Consider the following 19,837-nt stretch of genomic DNA (forward strand, 5'->3'; position numbering starts at 1 on the left):
GATGAGGTGCTGTTCCTCGAGCTTACGCTGAGCTTCCGTGGAACAATGCAAGAGGCCGAGGACAGTGAGGTCTGAGTGGGAGTGGAACGGTGAATTAAAGTGACAGGCGACCGGAAGCTCGGGGTCACCCTTACAGACTGAACAGGGGTGCTCCGCAAAGTGGTCACCCAATCTGCGTTTGGTCTCCCCAATGTAGAGGAGACCACATTGTGAGCAGCAAATACAGTATACTAAATTGCAAGAAGTACAAGTAAATCACTGTTTCACCTGGAAGGGGTGTTTGGGGCCCTAGACAGTGGGAAGTGGGGAGGTATAAGGCATGTGTTGCATCTCCTGCGCTTGCACGGGAAGGTGCCGGGTGAAGGGGAAGGGGTGTTGGGGGCGATAGAGGAGTGGACTAGGGTGTCTCGGAGGGAGTGGTCCCTACAGAATGCTGAAAGGGGAGGAGAGGGGAAGATGCGTTTGGTGATGGGATCACTCTGGAGGTGGCGGAAATGGCGGAGGATGATCCGTTGAATGTGGAGGCTAGTGGGGTGAAAGGTGAGGACAAGGGGAACTCTATCGTGGTTCCAGGAGGGAGGGGCAAGGGTGAGGGCAGAAATGCAGGAGATAGAACGGACACGGTTAAGGGCTGCGTCAACCACTGTAGAGGGGAATCCTTGGTTGAGGAAAAAGGAAGACATGTCGGAAGCACTGGTATGGAAGGTGGCATCGTCAGAGCAGATGCAGCGGAGACTGAGAAACTGGGAGAATGGAATAGAGTCCTTACAGGAGGCGGGGTGGGAGGAAGTGTAGTCCAGGTAGCTGTGGGAGTCAGTGGGCTTGTAGTGAATGTTTGTCAATAACCTATCCCCAGAGATGGAGACAGAGAAGTCGAGGAAGGGAAAGGAAGAGTCGGAGATGGACTATGTGAAGGTGAGGGAAGGGTGGAAATTGGAAGCAAAGTGAATGAAATTATCTAGTTCAGGGCGAGAGCAAGAAACGGCACCGATACAGTCATCAATGTACCGGAAAAAGTGGTGAGGGAGGGGACCTGAGTAGGACTGGAACAAAGACACTTTGACTTGATTGCCTTAGTCAAAGCAGCTTTTTAAAATTTAACACCCCCATGTAGTCCATAGCAATATTGAACACTATGGATGGAATGGCATTGCTAAGATGCAAATGATGGAAAATTTGTTGTATGACACCATCTTATCATTTGCACCTTATTAAAATATGCTTGTCCATATATCTACAGATGTATTGTGTGGCAGACATCATTTCCAGAGGAAAATTCCAGAATTGGCATTCGGTGGTAGTGAGCTAGGAGAATAGCTCCCCAACTGATTTTCCTCCACATATCCACCCAGATTACGCTAGTTTGCCAGCTTAACTGAATCGGAAAGTCTGCTCTGACAAGTTAAAAATTTTGTACTTAATTTGTGAAAGGGGTTTGTGGACATTTGAATGCACTTTGATTCAGATATTGACACCAGTCATAATGTGGCAGCAAGTTATACAATGGGCTTGTGAACAGCATTAGTGAGGTTGTGTGCGATATTCACTAATCTTTGTAGAAGTAGAAAATATTGCAGGTTTAATTTTGACATTTTACTATTTAACTGAGGTGAACAACCCTCGCATGTCATAAAAACTGTTATCTCTGAAACAAAGTGTATTCTCCAATAAAAGATCCATTCTCTGTCAGCCATTACTGATCTCATGCCAAAATCTTGTATAAAAATGACAGATTTTGGGGTGCTAAGGTAGCTCCCTGCGATGGAGGGATCAAACTCAATGGGGCGTATTGAATGTTCTTTCAATGAAGAGCAGCATTGGCTGTAGCTTGGGAGCAGGCTCAATGGAACACAAAAATGAGTGAACAGGGACAGGACCAGCAAAAGGAGAAAATCAGACAAAAAAGAGGGTGCAAGCTCTCACTGGAAAGTATCATCCAAACTAAAATCTATACTTCTTTCTTACCCCAGTGTTAAAACACCTTGGCCTAGAAATTCATTAAGGCGCTGCCAGCTTTGCGCCCAGTTAACGCCTAAAGGGTGATTTTGCGCCAAAAATGAGTTTGCGCAGATATTCAGCGCAGCGGTATTGGCGGCGGTAGCCGTTAGCGCTGCGCCGGCACCGATGACGTCATCGGTGTGCGCAGTACCCCGGTTCCGCCCCGAAACCGTGCCGATCCCCATATTTAGTTGCGGCCGCCTCCTCCGAAGCGGCCGCAAACAGCAACCAGAAAACGGGGCCGTCCTGCTGCCTTAGTGGGGCGCTTTAAAGCGGAAGGTGCGGCCGGCCGCTTTTTCGGCGGCCGCCTGCCCGCACCTCCTTCCCCGGCCTCCTCCACACCCCCCCCCCCCCCGCCGCGGCATTGCCGGCTGCTTTCCGCGAGCCCGGCACTTCTCTGTGGTGCTGGGCTCATTTGCCGGCACTATCCAGCGGCGATCTCCCCGTTGTAGGCAGCTCCCCCTTAAGAGAAGGAGGAGGCCTGCAGTACCGCAGCCTGCCGCTGCGCAGCGCCTGGCGCAGCAGTGCCAAGAGCGCTGATATTCAGTGTCAGCGCACCAAGCGGAGGCGGGCACACCCTGGTATAGCGTCCGCTTCCGAATTGAGGCGCTAACAATGAATATCTGACGATCGCTATAGGCTTCCCGCCCAGCGCTAACTTTTGGGCGCTAGCCAGCTGGCGGGGCCATAGTGAATTTCTAGGCCCTTACCTTCTGTCTCACTCTCCACTGCTCAAAATGAACTGGCCAAGACGGGCAACTTGCTGGATGAAAATTATATATATGAATGAATATCTGGGGTCGGCTTTCATCTTCACCACATGGATGGTAATCTGGTGGAGTGGATTGACCGCCTGTTCTAGAACCCACCTGATTTTCATTCCACAGATTTCAGTAGTTTCTATAATGGATGGGCGGGCAATCCGTTCTACCAGATTACGTCCAGGTGGTGAACATGAAAATTTAACCCCCTAATCCAACCAGTGGTATATTGTGCCATCAGTCAACTCTACTTTTTCTTTATATTGTTCCTCTTCATCGAGTGCCCTCTTTCAGTTCAAGTAATTAAGAAAACAATTAGAAAACACTTTACACCATTCACAGTTTCACGGACAGTTTTTTTTGTTGCAGCCGATATTGGCGTAGATGGAACCGATTTTGCAGGAGAAAATGTCGAGCTGGAGTGAAGTCTAATGTGTTTTACTGGCTTGTAATATTTCTAGTATTCCTCAACACCCTTACCATTGCATCCGAACACTACAACCAGCCTGACTGGCTTACTCTAGTTCAAGGTAAGAGCAAAGCAAAATGAAAATAAATGTAGTGTTCATAGTGTACAGATTGTCTTCCCATCGATCAGCCAGTAAAATCTTTCCAGTATCATTGCTTTCCTATACACATGGTACATGACAGCCTGAAAAATACAAAAAACAAGCAATAAAAAAGGAAAAAGATTGTCATCTTTTTGTATATTATTAGTTGATCTCCTGTGGCATTGCACACAGTAAGCTGGAGAATATGGTCTCCGTCTTATCTATCTGCTGTCTTTGTGTTGCTGTTGTTCTCCATCTCATCTCTTCTAATTCTACTTCTCTTACCCCAACTCTTTTTGCTTCACTTCTTCTTTCCCTGTTGTTTTTACTTCTTTCCTTCTGGGTGGAAGATGGTGAGTGGCATGGCGGTGGGAGAAATATTCCATCAGTACAACGGACTGAATTATATTATGAATCCTGGAAGATTAGGGACACTGCATACTCAGACAATACAATCCAAATCCAGTTCCCAGAGTCACAGCTCTGAGCCAAAATATTTAGTCCAAATCCAGGCTTTTAGGAGAATCTTCCGATTAAAAACTTTAATGAAGGCTTTAAAAGACACAAATGGCAATTCAGTGATAAATGCAATCATGGTATTGTGAAATATGCATTTTTGGACATTAAAAATTTCAGTTAAGAGAAAAAAATGCCACGAAAAACATTCAGAAAATATTTTGAGCAATTTGAGAGAACCTAGTGGCTAGATTGCACAATCACACTGATTAATTTGCATGAGTTATAAATGTGGATATCGAACATTTTAATGGGAAAAAGTTGGCACAAGAAATGTGACAAAAACGTAAGAAGAAGTTAGGTTGTACAGACAGGAAGTGTGCACAGACATAGGATTTTTATATATTGGGGAGAAATTCAGTATCGCCCCATTTGGGGCGCAATTATTGGCCGGGTGCAAGGTTTAGCACCTGGCGCTAATTATTGCCTCCGACTGCAAACTTGACGTCTGTCGCCCATGGAGGTGATTGGAGCGCTAAATCAGGCGCTACACACCTCTCAAGGCACTAACGCCGAGGAGCAAGGCACTACCTCAGAGCGCTGGCGAAGCTCGTGATTTCAGTCAGCAATGGAACACAGACACACTGGCGCCGGCCAGTTCTTAAAGGAGAGGGTTAATCTTGCTCTCCATCCACACCCTGCTCATTGCAGCCTTGAATCTCGGCCTGGAGAGATCTGTACATCAAATCTGTTGGGAAGAACAATGGAGAGGCCCAGGGAAAGAGCTCAGAGTGCAGCCCCCATAGTCTCTTCTAAATCGACGCAAGGAAGGTCAAATCAAAATGAACCTGCAAAGTGCTGCTCAGTACCCAAAACTCCTTCACACAGCGTTGAATCTGTCCAGAAGTCTGTCTCTCTCTCAGAATGCGTGGTGCAAAAATGTCACTGACAAAAAAAGGCAGGAGGCGGTCGCCTTTAAATAGCGCTCCCCTAGTCCCTTCCTGACTGCAAAACGCTCCCCTCAACCTGTCGTTGCAGGCGGTAAGGCGGGGGCGCCACTCAATAACCGGTCCGGGGCGCAACCGGGGTGTTGCATGCTCGACTGACGTCACGATCTGCAGGTGCAGGAGATCGTGGTGGTAGTGTTTAGCGCCACCGTAAATTGTCTGGTCAATTTCGCGAGCGGCACAAACGTCGCCGTGCTTGGGCGCTAGTTGCTTTGCTTTACCTCTCGGGGCACTAATGGGAGGCACAAAGCAACCAAATTTTTCCCCCTATAGGTCTTTAATGAAGTTTTGCAGTGTTCTGTGAGTTAAGAAAACTTTTTAGGGTTGAGGTGACTTCGGTAAACTGGTCAACCTTCACTTTTACAGTTTATAATGTTATCTCATCTCTTTGTGTTACAGAACTGTAAGGTGCTCAACTCTGTTATCCTATAGTTTTCATTTTCATTTTGATGTACATTGATTCCTGTTAAATTCTCAATGTATTTGTTTATTGTCTAAAATATTGCAGTTTTCTCTGTGGCACACTGTGTAAATGCATCATATGGCAAGGCACTAAGCTTGACACCACAGGGAGGTTCCAGGTTCACTTCTTGGTCTGTGCTGCATTAGTTGATTTCTCATGCGATGATACAATTGGCCTCCGTATCCCTGTGCTAAAATGGGGAAAATCAGCCAAGTTTATCCATCCAGATTACTGTTTAGGTGAGGACAAGATGGGGTTAAGCTATCCTCTTACTCCTTATGGTTGATAGTTCGTCTGGGCTCATGCAATAATGGCCACATGAGCAAGGTACCTAAAGACTGCTATCATCTATGGAACCATACATCAGTCTAAGTCACTGCTTGTAGGACAGGAAGGAGAAAAGGCAGAGAAAATTGTATTTTTTTTTAACTTGTTTATTCTTTTTGTTTTGTAGATACTGCAAACAAAGTCCTTTTGGCAACCTTCACTGGTGAAATGCTGCTTAAGATGTACAGTCTTGGACTTCAAGCTTATTTTGTATCACTCTTTAACCGTTTTGACTGTTTCATTGTCTGTGGGGGAATCCTTGAGACAATTCTAGTGGAGACCAAGATTATGTCCCCACTCGGCATTTCAGTGCTTCGCTGTGTGCGACTACTGAGGATATTTAAAATTACAAGGTAATGTGTTAGTTTTTCACTTTTTGACATGTATATTTTAATTAAGCAAATAAAGTGTGTTGTGTGTATGTACACCTGTCAGAATGAGAATAAATATGAAGGAATCAAATGGATTGACCTGATCACTTATGAATGCTGCAGTAATGAATAATTCAACACCACTCATTGGATATAAATCATAAAGTGCTCTGACAGAACATAAATTAAAAATTAATCTGGCAAAGCAATAGTTAAAATTAATAGAGATAATAAAGATGGGTTTAGTGTTACATTGCATTTCTTTTTGATTTGGGCTAGATTTTGCACATTTGATCAGGAATGGACAGAAATCAGGCAATATGTGTGTTCATTAATTTATTGTTGTGCAATATAGAATTTCTATACATTTGAACAGATTGATCAAATTCTCAAAGCAAGTGTAGTTGCAGTAATCAGAGAGCGATGTAACATGCTCTGCATTAAAATATCAAAATTTGGAATTGCATTATCACATGTGGCATACATATTTGGAAACGATATAAATTGAGTACAAAATATTAAATCTGTTAAGAATTAATTTCCAAAAAAGGAACTCATTCTCATTTTATGTAAGTGGTAAATTTAGGGATTGGATGGTTTTGTGGAAAGAAAGCATTGTCCTTTTTGTCTGCGATCAAGTTTGAATGCAACCCAAACTAATATATGGCGAAACTCTTCTCTCACTCGTGAAAGAACTGGGTGGTGCAGTGGATGACTGTCCTTTTCAAACACAGCACTTAAAAAAGTAATTAAATATTATTTAGATAAAATAAAAGCCATGTCAAAACCAATCTGGAAAAATCAATATAATAAAGTACTTGAGACTATCACTCCTGAAATTGTGAATAAGAACATAATTACCTTCTTTGTTTCTATGTTTAGATACTGGAATTCCTTGAGTAACCTGGTAGCTTCCCTTTTGAACTCAGTCCGGTCAATTGCTTCTTTGTTGCTGCTCCTCTTCCTTTTCATCATCATTTTTTCTCTCCTGGGTATGCAACTGTTTGGAGGAAAATTCAATTTTGATGAGATGGAAACTAAACGGAGTACATTTGATAACTTTCCTCAGTCCCTTCTCACTGTCTTCCAGGTATGTAATGGTTACTTTTAACACTATATACATTGTCAAAGCACCAAACTTGGTTGCAACCTGATAACTACATTGCTAGAACATTGAACTCCTAATGAATGAAACATTCTTAAACCCACAATGCTTATGAATTATTAAATCCCAATATTTTATGGTCATGAAAACCTCTGTTCCTTATTATGTGTCCATTGTCCTAAAAACGGAGGCCTAGAAATTGGGGAATGCTGGAAACCTGCTGGTAACAATGACGGCCAAGAACTGGCATTTTGGTACTGCCTGCTCATTGTCAGCAGCATGGCGGTGATTTTCGAGTGCAACGCGCTTGTTGCAGCGCTAATCTGAGAAGGAGGCCAAAGGTTGCCTCTGTCTCCAGGTCGCAGGTAGGAGAACGGGGAAGAAAGGTGTGACCCGAACAGTTGCCATGCATGCTCCAAAAATATTAGCTGCCACCAGATGTTTTGTCAATTTTTTGTTTGTTTATGACGTGAATGCAGATAAGAGATCTTATCACAGATCATCTTCAATCATTGCAATGGAGTTCACCCATTGATTTACTGACCCACAAACACTGTAGGCTTCCCAGAAAGCTGCCAGAAAATGCAACCCCACCCCTGCCACTGATGGGTAAAAAATGAAAGTTTAAAAGAAGAACCTTGGCAAAAGAGATGTTTGAAGTTCCAGCCTCATACATCCTGCCAGACTCCTCATGGCCGTTAATGCTGCTGAAAGACCTTTTAGCGGCAGCACTCACTGGCGTCATTTAGCCTGGGCAGCAATGCGAGCAGAGAACTCCAAAATGGATGAGCTGGTGTCAACTCGGCGTTGGACGCCGATTGACATCACACTCTGACTCATTAAAATACTCTCGCCGCTAGCAGGCAACAGCACCGCTGCCGACCTGCTGAAAATGGAGGCTGCCGTGGGACACACCACCAGCTGGCAGAAGAGCGCCGACCGCCATTTTTTCGCTACTTCATGGCGCTAACGGGTGGCGTAAACCACCCAAATTTCTAGGCCTAAGTACCTTATATGGTTACATTCAATGACTTGCTTATCTTTCAAGATTGTAAATTAGTTGACTAAATTGCTGGTAATTTCCTCAGAGATGTTCCCACTTTGCTGTCATAACTTCGCTGGAAGTGCAACGGCGACCCCGTTTATGTGTGTAAACTGCATTTCTGCCACACATTCGGCGAAGTTATGCTGGCGGAGCAAGAGCAGCTCTGAGGAAATTTCCAGCTAATGCCACTACGTGGTTTATTTTTCAGTAAACTACTGCTCCACGTTATGTATTCTAAAATCATAGAAATTACAGGAAAGAAGTCATTTGATCCATTGTACTTGGATTAGCTCTTCAACAGGAATTACCTACTCCAATCCCAATTCCCTCCCCCTTCCCGATATAATAGACAGATTGCCATTGGAGTTTCAACGTACACTGGTTCTAATGCTGTAATAAACTACAAGTGCAAAGCCAAATACCAAAACTGATTTACAATCTTAACTCCTTGCTAGGCATTCTTCATAATTAAATAGCCCATTATTTTTTAAATACCATTTTGGAGTTTCCTTACTACTAGTGCTCGGTACATGAAATACAGTAGTAGTGGTGTGATATTCCAAAGATGAATAAGATAATTAAAACAATGATCCCAAATTTATATGAGATCATATTACTTGTGCTGTATTAACATTAGTTTCTATATCGGTTTTCTGGCGTCCTATTAATTAGAAACATACTATATATTATATTAGTGACATCAATTGGAGCCAATACTATTGCATTACTGAAATTGGTTGAACATTTATTTGCATTATGATTCAAATACCATATGGTTGCAAGCTGCTTTATAATTTATATCAGACACACTGCATTTATTCTGAGGATTTGCAGTCGCTTATTTGTGTTTGCAGTAAAGTTGTTACTTCAGTTGTGACACCACAATTTAGAGGGATAGTGTCAGGACTCATGGAGATAGATTTTAACTACCTGTCGGCCAACCAATGGCGGTCACCAGCCAACTGCTCACTAGAGGAACTGCAAATGGATACAACTGGAGGCTGGGGAAAATTAAGTCCACAACTCAAAGAAAGTAAATTTATATATTAAAAGTGGTATACAAAATACAGAAGGTGGGACTAGTAGTTTGTGGAAGACAAAGCATTTGTGTGCAGATAATTTAACTTGTGTATGTCTGTGGTGTTTGTGCTGGTCAATATCACCCTTTATAGGTCACATGATTAGTATTTTACCCTCATTATGTCAAGCTGTGCAAAGTCAGTGATGACTTGCAACTTTTTGTGGAGAGCTACTTTCAGGTTCACAGTTTTATATTTAGGAAATGGCTACAGCTGAGTTGAAGATAATCAGTATTCAGTTGACTCTGAAAATCATTTGAGTGATGATATCTATTGGGTTAATCACATTGTAATTCATTTATAGCCATTTCTTATTGTAATTTTTTTTCTGTGTTTCTACTTGTCTAATTTTCCTTTTATATAATTCATTTTTCACGTTTAGGTTTATAACCAGTATTACTCACTGTTTGCAGCTGAGAGAGTGAGCAGTCAATCTGCTCCAGACTTATGCTAATGCCTATCTGTAACCAGTCACTAAGAGATGTGTGCGTCTCTTTTTCCTCCTAGAAAGTGGCTGAGGTAGAAAACTCATTGTATGAGGAATGGTGGGTGTAAAGTGTCACACATTGGGGTTGCTATGTCACTGGGCTAACTTATCGATGGTAAAATTCAACTTTAGCAGGAGCCCAAAACGGGCATGAGCAGATCGGTCACCCATTATACACACTGATCGATTTTCCTTTCCATTGATTTCAATGCAAGAATCTCCTTTTTACCATGACACAGGAATTGAATAGCATTATAGGAAACCTCAAAGCTGAAGACTTTTTGATTCTGGACATAATTATTCATTGGCACTTAAGGGTAAATTTTTGTCTTCATTGCCTGGACAGTAATCTGGCCGAGCAGTTTGCCCATTTATTTTTTTTTAAAGTTCATTCCTGGGACGTGGGCGTCGCTGGCAAGGCCAGCATTTTATTTACCATCCCTAATTGCCCTTGAGAAGGTGGTGGTGAGCCGCCTTCTTCAACCGCTGCAGTCTGCATGTGAAGGTAAGTCAGGATGGTGTGTGACATGGAGGGGAACTTGGAGGTGGTGGTGTTCTCATGCGCCTGCTGCCCTTGTCCTTCTAGGTGGTAGAGGTCGTGGGTTTGGGAGGTGCTGGCGAAGAAGCCATGGCAAGTTGCTGCAGTGCATCTTGTAGATGGTACACACTGCAGCCACGGTACGCCGGTGGTGGAGGGAGTGAATGTTTGAGGTGGTAGATGGGGTGCCAATCAAGCGGGCTACTTTGTCCTGGATGACATCAAGCTTCTTGAGTGTTGTTGGAGCTACACTCATCCAGGCAAGTGGAGAGTATTCCATCACACTTCTGATTTGTGCCTTGTAGATGGTGGAAAGGCTTTCGGGAGTTAGGAGGTGAGACACTCGCTGCAGAATACCTGCTCTTGTAGCCACAGTATTTATGTGGCTGGTCCAGTTAAGTTTCTGGTCAATGGTGATCCCCAGGACATTGATGTTGGGGGATTTGGTGATGGTTATGCCGTTGAATGTCGAGGGGCGGTGGTTAGACACTTTCTTGTTGGAGATGATCATTGCCTGGCACGTGTGTCGCACGAATGTTACTTGCCACTTATTAGCCCAAACCTGAATGTCATCCAGGTCTTGCTGCATGCGGGCATGGACTGCTTCATTATCTGAGGAGTTGCAAATGGAACTGAACACTGCAATCATCAGCGAACATCCCCACTTCTGACCTTATGATGGAGGGAAGTTCATTGATGAAGCAGCTGAAGATGGTTGGGCCCAGGACACTTCCCTGAGGAACTCTTGCAGTGATGTCCTGGGGTTGAGAAGATAGGCCTGCAACAACCACAGCCATCTTCCTTTGTGCTAGGTATGACTCCAGCCAGTGGAGAATCTTTCCCCTGATTCCCATTGACTTAATTTTACTGGGGCTCCTTGGTGCCACACACGGTCAAATTCTGCCTTGATGTCAAGGGCAGTCACTCTCCCCTCACCTTTGAAATTCAACTCTTTTGTCCATGTTTGGACCAAGGCTGTGATGAGGTTGGGAGCCGAGTGGTCCTGGCGGAACCCAAACTTAGCATCGGTGAGCAGGTTATTGGTGAGTAAGTGCTGCTTGACAGCATTGTCAATGACCCCTTCCATCACTTTGCTGATGATTGAGAGTAGATTGATGGGGCGGTAATTGGCCGGATTGGATTTGTCCTGTTTTTTTGTGGACAGGACATACCTGGGCAGTTTTCCACATTGTCGGATAGATGCCAGTGTTGTAGCTGTACTGGAACAGCTTGGCTAGAGGCGCGGCTAGTTCTGGAGCACAAGTCTTCAGCACAACAGCCAGGATGTTGTCGGGGCCCAAAGCCTTTGCTGTGTCCAGTGCACTCAGCCGTTTCTTGATATCATGTGGAATTAATCGAATTAGCTGAAGACTGGCTTCTGTGATGGTGGGAACCTCCGGAGGAGGCCGAGATGGATCATCCACTCGGCACTTCTGGCTGAAGATGTTTGCAAACGCTTCAGCCTTGTCTTTTGCACTCGTGTGCTGGGCTCTGCCATCATTGAGGATGGGGATTTTCATGGAGCCTTCTCCTCCCATCAGTTGTTTAATGGTCTACCACCATTCACGACTGGATGTGGCAGGACTGCAGAGCTTTGATCTGATCCGTTGATTGTGGGATCGCTTAGCTCTGTCTATATTATGCTGCTGCCGTTGTTTAGCATGCATGTAGACCTGTATTGCTCCTTCCCCAGGTTGGCACCTCATTTTTAGGTATGCTTGGTGCTGCTCCTGGCATGCTCTTCTACACTCCTCATTGAACCAGGGTTGGTCGCCTGGCTTGATAATGGTAGAGTGAGGGATATGCTGGGCCATGAGGTTACAGATTATGGTGGAATACAATTCTACTGCTGCTGATGGCCCACTGCGCCTCATGGATGCCCAGTTTTGAGCTGCTAGATCTGTTTTGAATATGTCCCATTTAGCATGGTGGTAGTGCCACACAACACGATGGAGGGTGTCCTCCGTGTGATGATGGGACTTCGTCTCCACAAGGAATGTGCAGTGGTCACTGCTGCCAATACTGTTATGGACAGATGCATCTGCGACAGGTAGGCTGGTGAGGATGAGGTCAATTAGGTTTTTCCCCCGTGTTGGTTCTCTGACCACCTGCTGCAGACCCAGTCTGGTAGCTATGACCTTCAGAACTCAGCCAGCAGTGGTGCTTCCGAGCCACTCGTGGTGATGGAAATTGAAGTTCCATCCAGAGTACATTCTCTGCCCTTGCTACCCTCCGTACTTCTTCTAAGTGGTGTTCAACATAGAGGAATACTGATTCATCAGCTGAGGGAGGGCGGTAGGTGGTAATCAGCAGGAGGTTTCCTTGCCCATGCTTGACCTGAAGCCATGAAATTTCATGGGGTCCAGAGCCAATGTTGAGGACTCCCAGGCCCACTCCCTCCCAACAATATACCCACTGTGGTGCCACCTCTGGTGGGTCTGGGCATACCCAGGGATGGTGATGGAGGAGTTTGGGACATTGGCTGAAAGGTATAACTCTGTGAGTATGACTATGTCAGGCTGTTGCTTGACTAGTCTGTGGGACAGCTCTCCCAATTTTGGCACAAGTCCCCAGATGTTCGTGAGGAGGACTTTGAAGGGTTGACTGGGCTGGGCGTGCCATTGTCATGTCCGAAGCCGGTGCCGAGGTCGATGCTGGGTGGTCTGCCCAGTTTTATTCCTATTATTTTTTTCTTGTAGCAGTTTGTTACAGCTGAATGGCTTGCTAGGCCATTTCAGAGTCGAGAGTCAACCACATTGCTGTGGGTTTGGAGTCACATATAGGCGAGACCAGATAAGGACGGCAGATTTCCTTCCCTAAAGGACATTAGTGAACCAGATGGGTCACCATTACTGATATTCGATTTTTATTCCAGATGTAATTTAAATTCCACAGCTGCTGTGGTGGGTTTTGAACTCAGGTTTTTGGATTATTAGTCCATACCTCTGGATTACTAGTCCAATAACATAACCACTATGCTACCGTTCCCAGTGAACCTGCCCTATTTTGAAATCCATGGAATGACAATCGAGCGGGCTCTACAGCGGGTGATCCAGTCCATCAGATTACTGCCCAGGCAGTGGATACAAAAATATACCCCATAACGGTTCACAAGAAGATATAATGTTCTTAAACTTATATTTATACATAATTACATTTGTATGGGGATCATTTCCCAAGAGTATAGAGTGTAATGGGACTGAAGATAGACAAATATCAAGGACCTGGTGATTTTCACCAAAGAGTATTAAAAGAAATAGTGAAGGAAATTGCAGATGTATGTGTCATAATTTTGCAAAGCTCTCTATATATTCAGGAATTGTGCCCAATGATTGGAAATGTCACTCATTATTTAAGATGGGAGGGGGCAGAAACCAGTTAACTACAGACCTGTTAGTTTAACATCAGTTGTGGGAAAGTTACTGGAATCTATCATCAGGGACAGAGTGACTGAGCACTTGGACAAGTATGAGCTGATCAAAGAGAGTCAGCATAGATTTGTGAAGGGTGAACTATGTCTGAGTAAGCTAGTTGAATTTTTTTGAAGGGATCAGTTGTATGGTGGATAGGTAAGTATCTATGGATGTTGTCTGCACGGACTTTCAGTAGGCATTTGATAGCGTTTCCCTCCAGAGATTATTGGCAAAAAGGAAAGTGCACAGAATTGGAAGAAACCTTGTAACATGGGTTGGTAATTGGTTGAGAGGGTTTTAAATCCAAGTTTGTGGATGACACTAAGCTAGGAGGCACATCAAGTTGTGTAGATGGGAGCAGGAAATTACGAAGAGACATAGACAGACTAAGTGAGTGAACAAAATTATGGAAGATGCAGTTCATTGTGGGAAAGGGTGAGGTCATCCACTTTGGATGCAAGAAAGACAGATCAGAATATATTCTTAATGGTTAGAAACTATGGCCAGGATTTTTCTCACCTCGGCGGGTCCATGGTGGGCAAAGCCGGTGGCGGGTCCCGACCCCACTGCTGGCTCCGTCCCGCTCTGTGAAATGAATTTACGTTGATAGGGCTTGTTAAGCCCACCCAGCGCGTTTTCCGGACCAATTAGAGGAAGCGGGTCTGGTGACGTCATTTGATGATGCGTCATCAGCCGGTTTCCTTAAAGGGACCATTTCCATTTATTTTGACAGTTGTGCTGTCAGTGTTCTGCAGCATTGTGGTGCTGCAAACACTGACAATGACTGCACAAAGGCACAGGACTGCACCCAGGCTCTCCCATGACTCCCTCCATATGCTTATGGAGGGAGTCACAGCACGCAGGGAGGTCCTCTTCCCTTCCCATGGGCGAAGAGACCTCCCCAGGAGATCAACACAGCCTGGTTGCACATTGCACAGGAGGTGCACAAACAGGGATGTACAGGAAACTCTTTGGTATCTGGCGCCGACGGGACCGGGATGGTGCCGGTTGATTAAAAATTCCGGATGACGGAGAGGGTTATCTACCGAGGCTATTTTTAACAAACAGTCAGATTCCTGTTATTGAGGTGTTCGGACTTCTGACAGTGCCAAGAAGCCGAGTAGTGGCAGTTTGGAGAACTACCCCCACTGACTAACTTAGCTACCGCGGGAGACTCGGACTCGGCAACATTTCCGGTTATTGAGGTGTTTTCGGAGTATGAATTTTGCCGGTTAATAGAGAATTACGGATATTTAGGTGCCGTTTAAATGAGAGTTTCCTGTAGTCAAGAGGACCTGGGTGCAGTGCCGCAAACGTTTCAATGATCTCAGTAAATCACAAAACGTTACTGCCAAGCCACACTCAGCCTCATCCTGCTGTGCCTCTCATCACATCCCCATCACCTTCCCTACCCTACTCCTGCACATCCTTACTCACACCAACTTACCTTGCACCTCCACCTATCCCTCTCTATCTATATTATTATCACATCCCCATCTCGCTAGCCACCCCTCACACTCACCCTCATCCTGGTGCAATCATCCCAACTAATAACACAAGGGTAGGCACTTGGCTGTTTTATCCAATATTCATGTAAAGTCTCTGTTAATGTGCTGTCAAACATTGAAACCTTTATTTTCAACACTTTGCGTTCTTGGACAGATTTGTGTGCACCTTTGTAAGTGGCTTAGTGAGTTGCAGTGAATGGTGAGATATAACGGTACCTCCTGCAAGGGTCATGAGTGTGAAAGGAATGGCTTGGTCATTGTAGGGATGCTTTATGATGTTGGTGTGGGATGATGCCAACCTTGCGCATCATGTGGCAGCCAAGGTGTACAGCGTCAAGTGAAGTAAATCTGGCCACAGTGAGGCCATCTCTGGCCTCCCGGGCAGTAATGTGGTCGGGTGCTGATGCCCTGTGTCCTGTGCAGCATCAGATGATTGTGGAGAAGGTTGGTGGTGCTGGTGGTATTGACGTTGCTGGTGCTGCTGGTGTTGGGGCTGATCGTGGTGGGATTCTGAGGACCCCGGTGATAAAGTATAAAGGACACCCATGATGATGTAATAGATGGCAGGTGACATAGAGATGACAGAAGCAATCTGTCAATGGTGAGAGAGGTAATGAGGTCAGACTGGATGGAGACTTGTGTAAAGACTTGCAGCATGGTAAATCTGTTGTGGAAATGCAGTGAGGAAGAGCTTGTGGCTGAGGGAAGTTATCTCTGTAAGGTGGGAGCTTTTACTTTACATTTGAAGCTGTTAACTCAACAGCTGATTCAATGGTCACTGAACTCCCACCTCAGCTTGACAGATGTGGTCCATGACCAGCGTGGACCCCATGGGCTAGCTGTCAAATACAAAAGGTAAGCTGAAAATCATTCTTAAGTGGCTCTAAACAAGCCACTAATTACCTGAATTGGGTCGGCCGCCGCTTCGTGTCGGGTCTGCTCAGTGCTGACAGACCCAACATTGGGAAAGGCGCATGGCGGTGGGATCACAGCGAGGTCCCGACCCACTGTGGGGGAAAAAAACACTTTCCCACCCAAGCCGCCACCGATCGTGCCCGCTGAACCCACCCCCCCCCCCCCCCGCAAAATTCCAGCCTGTGAATTGTGGAGGAGCAAAGGGATTTAGGTGTCCATGTACACAAATTGCGAAAAGTTAGTGCACATGCATAAAAACAAATCAAAAAGGCTAATGTAATATTGGCCTTTATCTCAAGGGGATTGGAATACAAAAGTGAGGAAGTGATGTTTCAATTGTACAGAGCCTTGGCCTGACCCCATCTGGAGTACTATGTTCAGTTTTGGGATCTGCACCTCAGCAAAGATGTATTGGTATTGGTACCGAGCAGATTCACCAGGATGATACCAGGGCTTAGAGTTAAATTATGAGGACAAGTTTCATAAACTTTGTTTATATTCTCTTGAGTTTGGAAGGTTGAAGGGTGATCTAATTAAGCTATTTACAATGATAAAGGAATTTATTAGGGTTGATAGAGAGACTATTTCTTCTGGAGAAACTCAGAACTAGGGGCCATAATCTTAAAATTAGAGCTGGGCCATTCAGGAGTGAAAGCAAGAAACACTTTTCACGCAAAGGGTAGGGGAACCCCTCCCTCAATAAGCTGTGGATGCTGGGTCAATTGAAATTTTCAAGACTGAGATGAATAGATTTTTGTAAAATGGGGAAATTAAAAAAAAAAAGGTGGGTAAATTAAGTTGAAGTATAGACGAGCCATGATTAAATAGAATGGTGGAGCAGGCTTGAGGGGCCGATTTAATAGAATAATAATGGAACAGGATCAAGCGGCTGAGTGATCTACTCCTGTTCCTATATTCCTACATTCTCTCAATTTGGTTTTGTGCCTGTATGTTCATGCATGATATCCTTATTCATGCAAATTAATATTAATTTGTCAGGGTATGATAGTTTAAAGAAAAATGACCCATTTAGTGTTGTGAAGTGCCAAATTCACAAGCATCCGTTATATGTGCATTATTATTTCAGCCTTGTCACATGCCTTGCATGTATTACTGGCCCTAAAGTAGCTGACTAGAAGCGTTTGTATTCTTCCTCTTATGTGTGTGGTTTTATAATAGAGGCCTCCTTTTTTCTGTTTTCTCTAGATCCTGACCGGCGAAGACTGGAATTCAGTGATGTATGATGGGATAAGGGCATATGGAGGGCCATCTTTCCCAGGAATGTTGGTCTGTATTTACTTCATCATCCTCTTCATCTGTGGGAACTGTATCTTTTTACTATTAATAGCACCTAGGATTCAAGGCTGTGATAGGATTTTAAGGATCCACCTGTTAGAATTGTGTAAGCTCACCAGCTCTGTTGAAGTAAGCGCTGGATGCACCATAGGGTGTAATCGCAGCATAACTGCCGGGATTGCTAACTGAGGAATTTGGGGATCAGCATCTTTAATTGCAAAACCATGCATTTCAAGATATATTTGCTCCACATGATCATTTTGAAGTATTTAGGATTAAAAACTGATCAAATCGGTGATAATATTTTGCCCTGATGCCATAAAATATGGCATTGTTATTGTATATTTTTGTGTCAACATCATATAAATAAACCTGTCTTGTTAAATACTGCCGTCATCAAATACTGTAATTGCCTTGACTACCTGCAAACAGATATACTATTAAATGTATTCTTGGCCATCGCTGTGGACAATCTGGCTGATGCTGAAAGTTTGACTTCTGCCCAGAAGGAGGAGGAAGAAGAAAAGGAACGCAAAAAGCTCGCCAGGTATTGACTTTAGTAATATTTTGTTCCCTGTTTGATTTTGCTTTTTGCAGGCCTTTTCTTTATATTAGTTTTTGTCTAAAGCCCTTTGATTCAACTATGAAAAGTTAATTCTTCTTAATTCAATCTGCATCTAAAGGTTTCAGTGTTATATTCGCAAAGTCAGTAAAGTAGGCTAAGAATACAAAATTAATCATCATGGATTTTCACGGGATGTGTGAAACGCTGGCAAGGTCACAATTTCCCATCCCTAGTAGCCCTTCTTGAATCACTGCAGTCCTTATTGTAATGTATATACCTTTAAGGGAGGAACTACTTTTTACAGCTCATGTATACTGTAGTACCGGCAGTGACCACACCTGTATATAGCACTGAGTAGTAATCTGTACAGGCAGTTGCAGTGTGAGCCACGTTGAGTAAACACCTGTTGTACCGTTCTCCGCAGTCTGTGTCTTATTATACACGGACACAACATTGGCGACGAGGCAGGTTCGAACCTACCTGCAACTCTGCATCACCTCCCGGGGATTCGTTCCTGGAGATCAGTGGATTGGAGGTCAAGGCCAGAGAATCGGGCGTCGTCCACGGGCAACCGCCCAGTCATCCAGCAGAGACTCGAGAATTGCGGGGGAGGCTGTCGAGAGCCAGGCTTGGCTTTCCAGTCGAGGTGGTCCAGCGAAATGGGCTGGCAACAGGTAGTGCGCAGACCCTTCCCGGACAGCGGCGGGCTAGAGCCCGACCGAGCGGCACAGCAAAGGGCCGAGCAGCGTCGACGGGGGAGAGAGAGGGAGGGCAGAGCACACAGGGCACAGCCGGTGTTCAGGGGCCGAGCAGCGTCGAAGAGAGGGTGAGAGAGACGCGCAGAAACCCGCGAGGCGCCGCCATTGCCACGAGAACTGCCGGGAGCGGCGTTGGCAGCAGCGGGGGAGGAAGGAAAGCGCGGGAGACGCCATTTTAAGCCATTGGGAGACGCCATTTTAAACCACACCCAAAATGCCGAAGAGTGGCAGTATCACCGCATTTGACAATGAAGTCGAAGATTGGACTACAAATGTCGAACGAATAGAGGTGTACTGCAAGGCAAATGAGGTGTCAGATGACAAGAAAGCGTCGGTATTGTTAAATTTAATGGGTGCAAAGACGTATGGTTTATTACGAAATCTAGTAACCCCAACGAAGCCAATGGAAGAGTTTTGAAGACATAGTAACGATACTAAAGGAACATTTAAACCCCACACTGTTGTGTATGTACCTTTAAGAGAGAACTGCTTTTATACTGTAGTACCGGCAGTGACCACACCTGTATATAAAGCCGTAGCAGGCTTCTGTACTTTCAGTTCCAGCATACCCTCTGTTCAGTAAACACCTCTTATTACTGTTCTCCTGCAGTCCGTGTATTATTGATACGCGGACACTACAGTGGCGACGAGCAGGTTCGAACTCACCTGCAGTACTGCATCACCTCACGGGGATCCATCCCTGAAAAGAAGCTTCTTGGAGGTCGAAGCCAGAGCAACGGGCGTCGACCGTGGGCAACCGCCCAGTGATCCATCGGAGTTCAGAGAATCGCAGGGGAAGCTGTGGAGAGCTGGGCCTGGTTCTCCAGTCAAAGTGTCCCAGCAAATCGGGCTGGTAGCAGGTAGTGCGCTGACCCTTCCCGGACTGCGGCGGGCTAGAGCTCGATCGAGCGGCTCTGTAAGGGGGCCGAGCAGCGTCGTCGGGAAGAAAAAGAGAGAGGGTGGAGTGCACAGGGCGTGGCCAGTGCTCAAGAGTCGGGCAGCGTTGGAAAAAAAAAAAGGGGAAGGAAAAGAGATGCGCAGAAAGCCGCGGGGCGCTGCCATTACCTGTTAGAACACTAGGAGCAGTATTGGCAGCAGGGGGAAGAAGGAAAAGCGCGGGAGGCGCCATTTTAATCCATTGGGGAAGAAGGAAAAGCGCGGGAGGCGCCATTTTAAACCACCCAAGATGCTGAA

General features: G+C 45.1%; 1 protein-coding gene across 1 annotated transcript in view; it reads left to right on the top strand.

The window, feature by feature from the left end:
* LOC147106123 (voltage-dependent L-type calcium channel subunit alpha-1C-like) overlaps nucleotides 1-19,837 on the top strand; it is a 531,473-nt gene that overhangs the window by 259,901 nt on the left and 251,735 nt on the right. Inside the window, exons 9-13 of the mRNA XM_086008919.1 lie at nucleotides 3,129-3,289; nucleotides 5,691-5,916; nucleotides 6,817-7,024; nucleotides 17,231-17,351; nucleotides 17,753-17,867. Coding sequence (XP_085865045.1) covers nucleotides 3,129-3,289; nucleotides 5,691-5,916; nucleotides 6,817-7,024; nucleotides 17,231-17,351; nucleotides 17,753-17,867 — 831 coding nt within the window. The remainder of the gene's footprint in view (nucleotides 1-3,128; nucleotides 3,290-5,690; nucleotides 5,917-6,816; nucleotides 7,025-17,230; nucleotides 17,352-17,752; nucleotides 17,868-19,837) is intronic.

The sequence above is a fragment of the Somniosus microcephalus genome, chromosome 16 (genome assembly GCF_052327205.1).
Source record: "Somniosus microcephalus isolate GS21.2 chromosome 16, FLI_Smic_1.0, whole genome shotgun sequence".
NCBI lineage: Eukaryota > Metazoa > Chordata > Chondrichthyes > Squaliformes > Somniosidae > Somniosus > Somniosus microcephalus.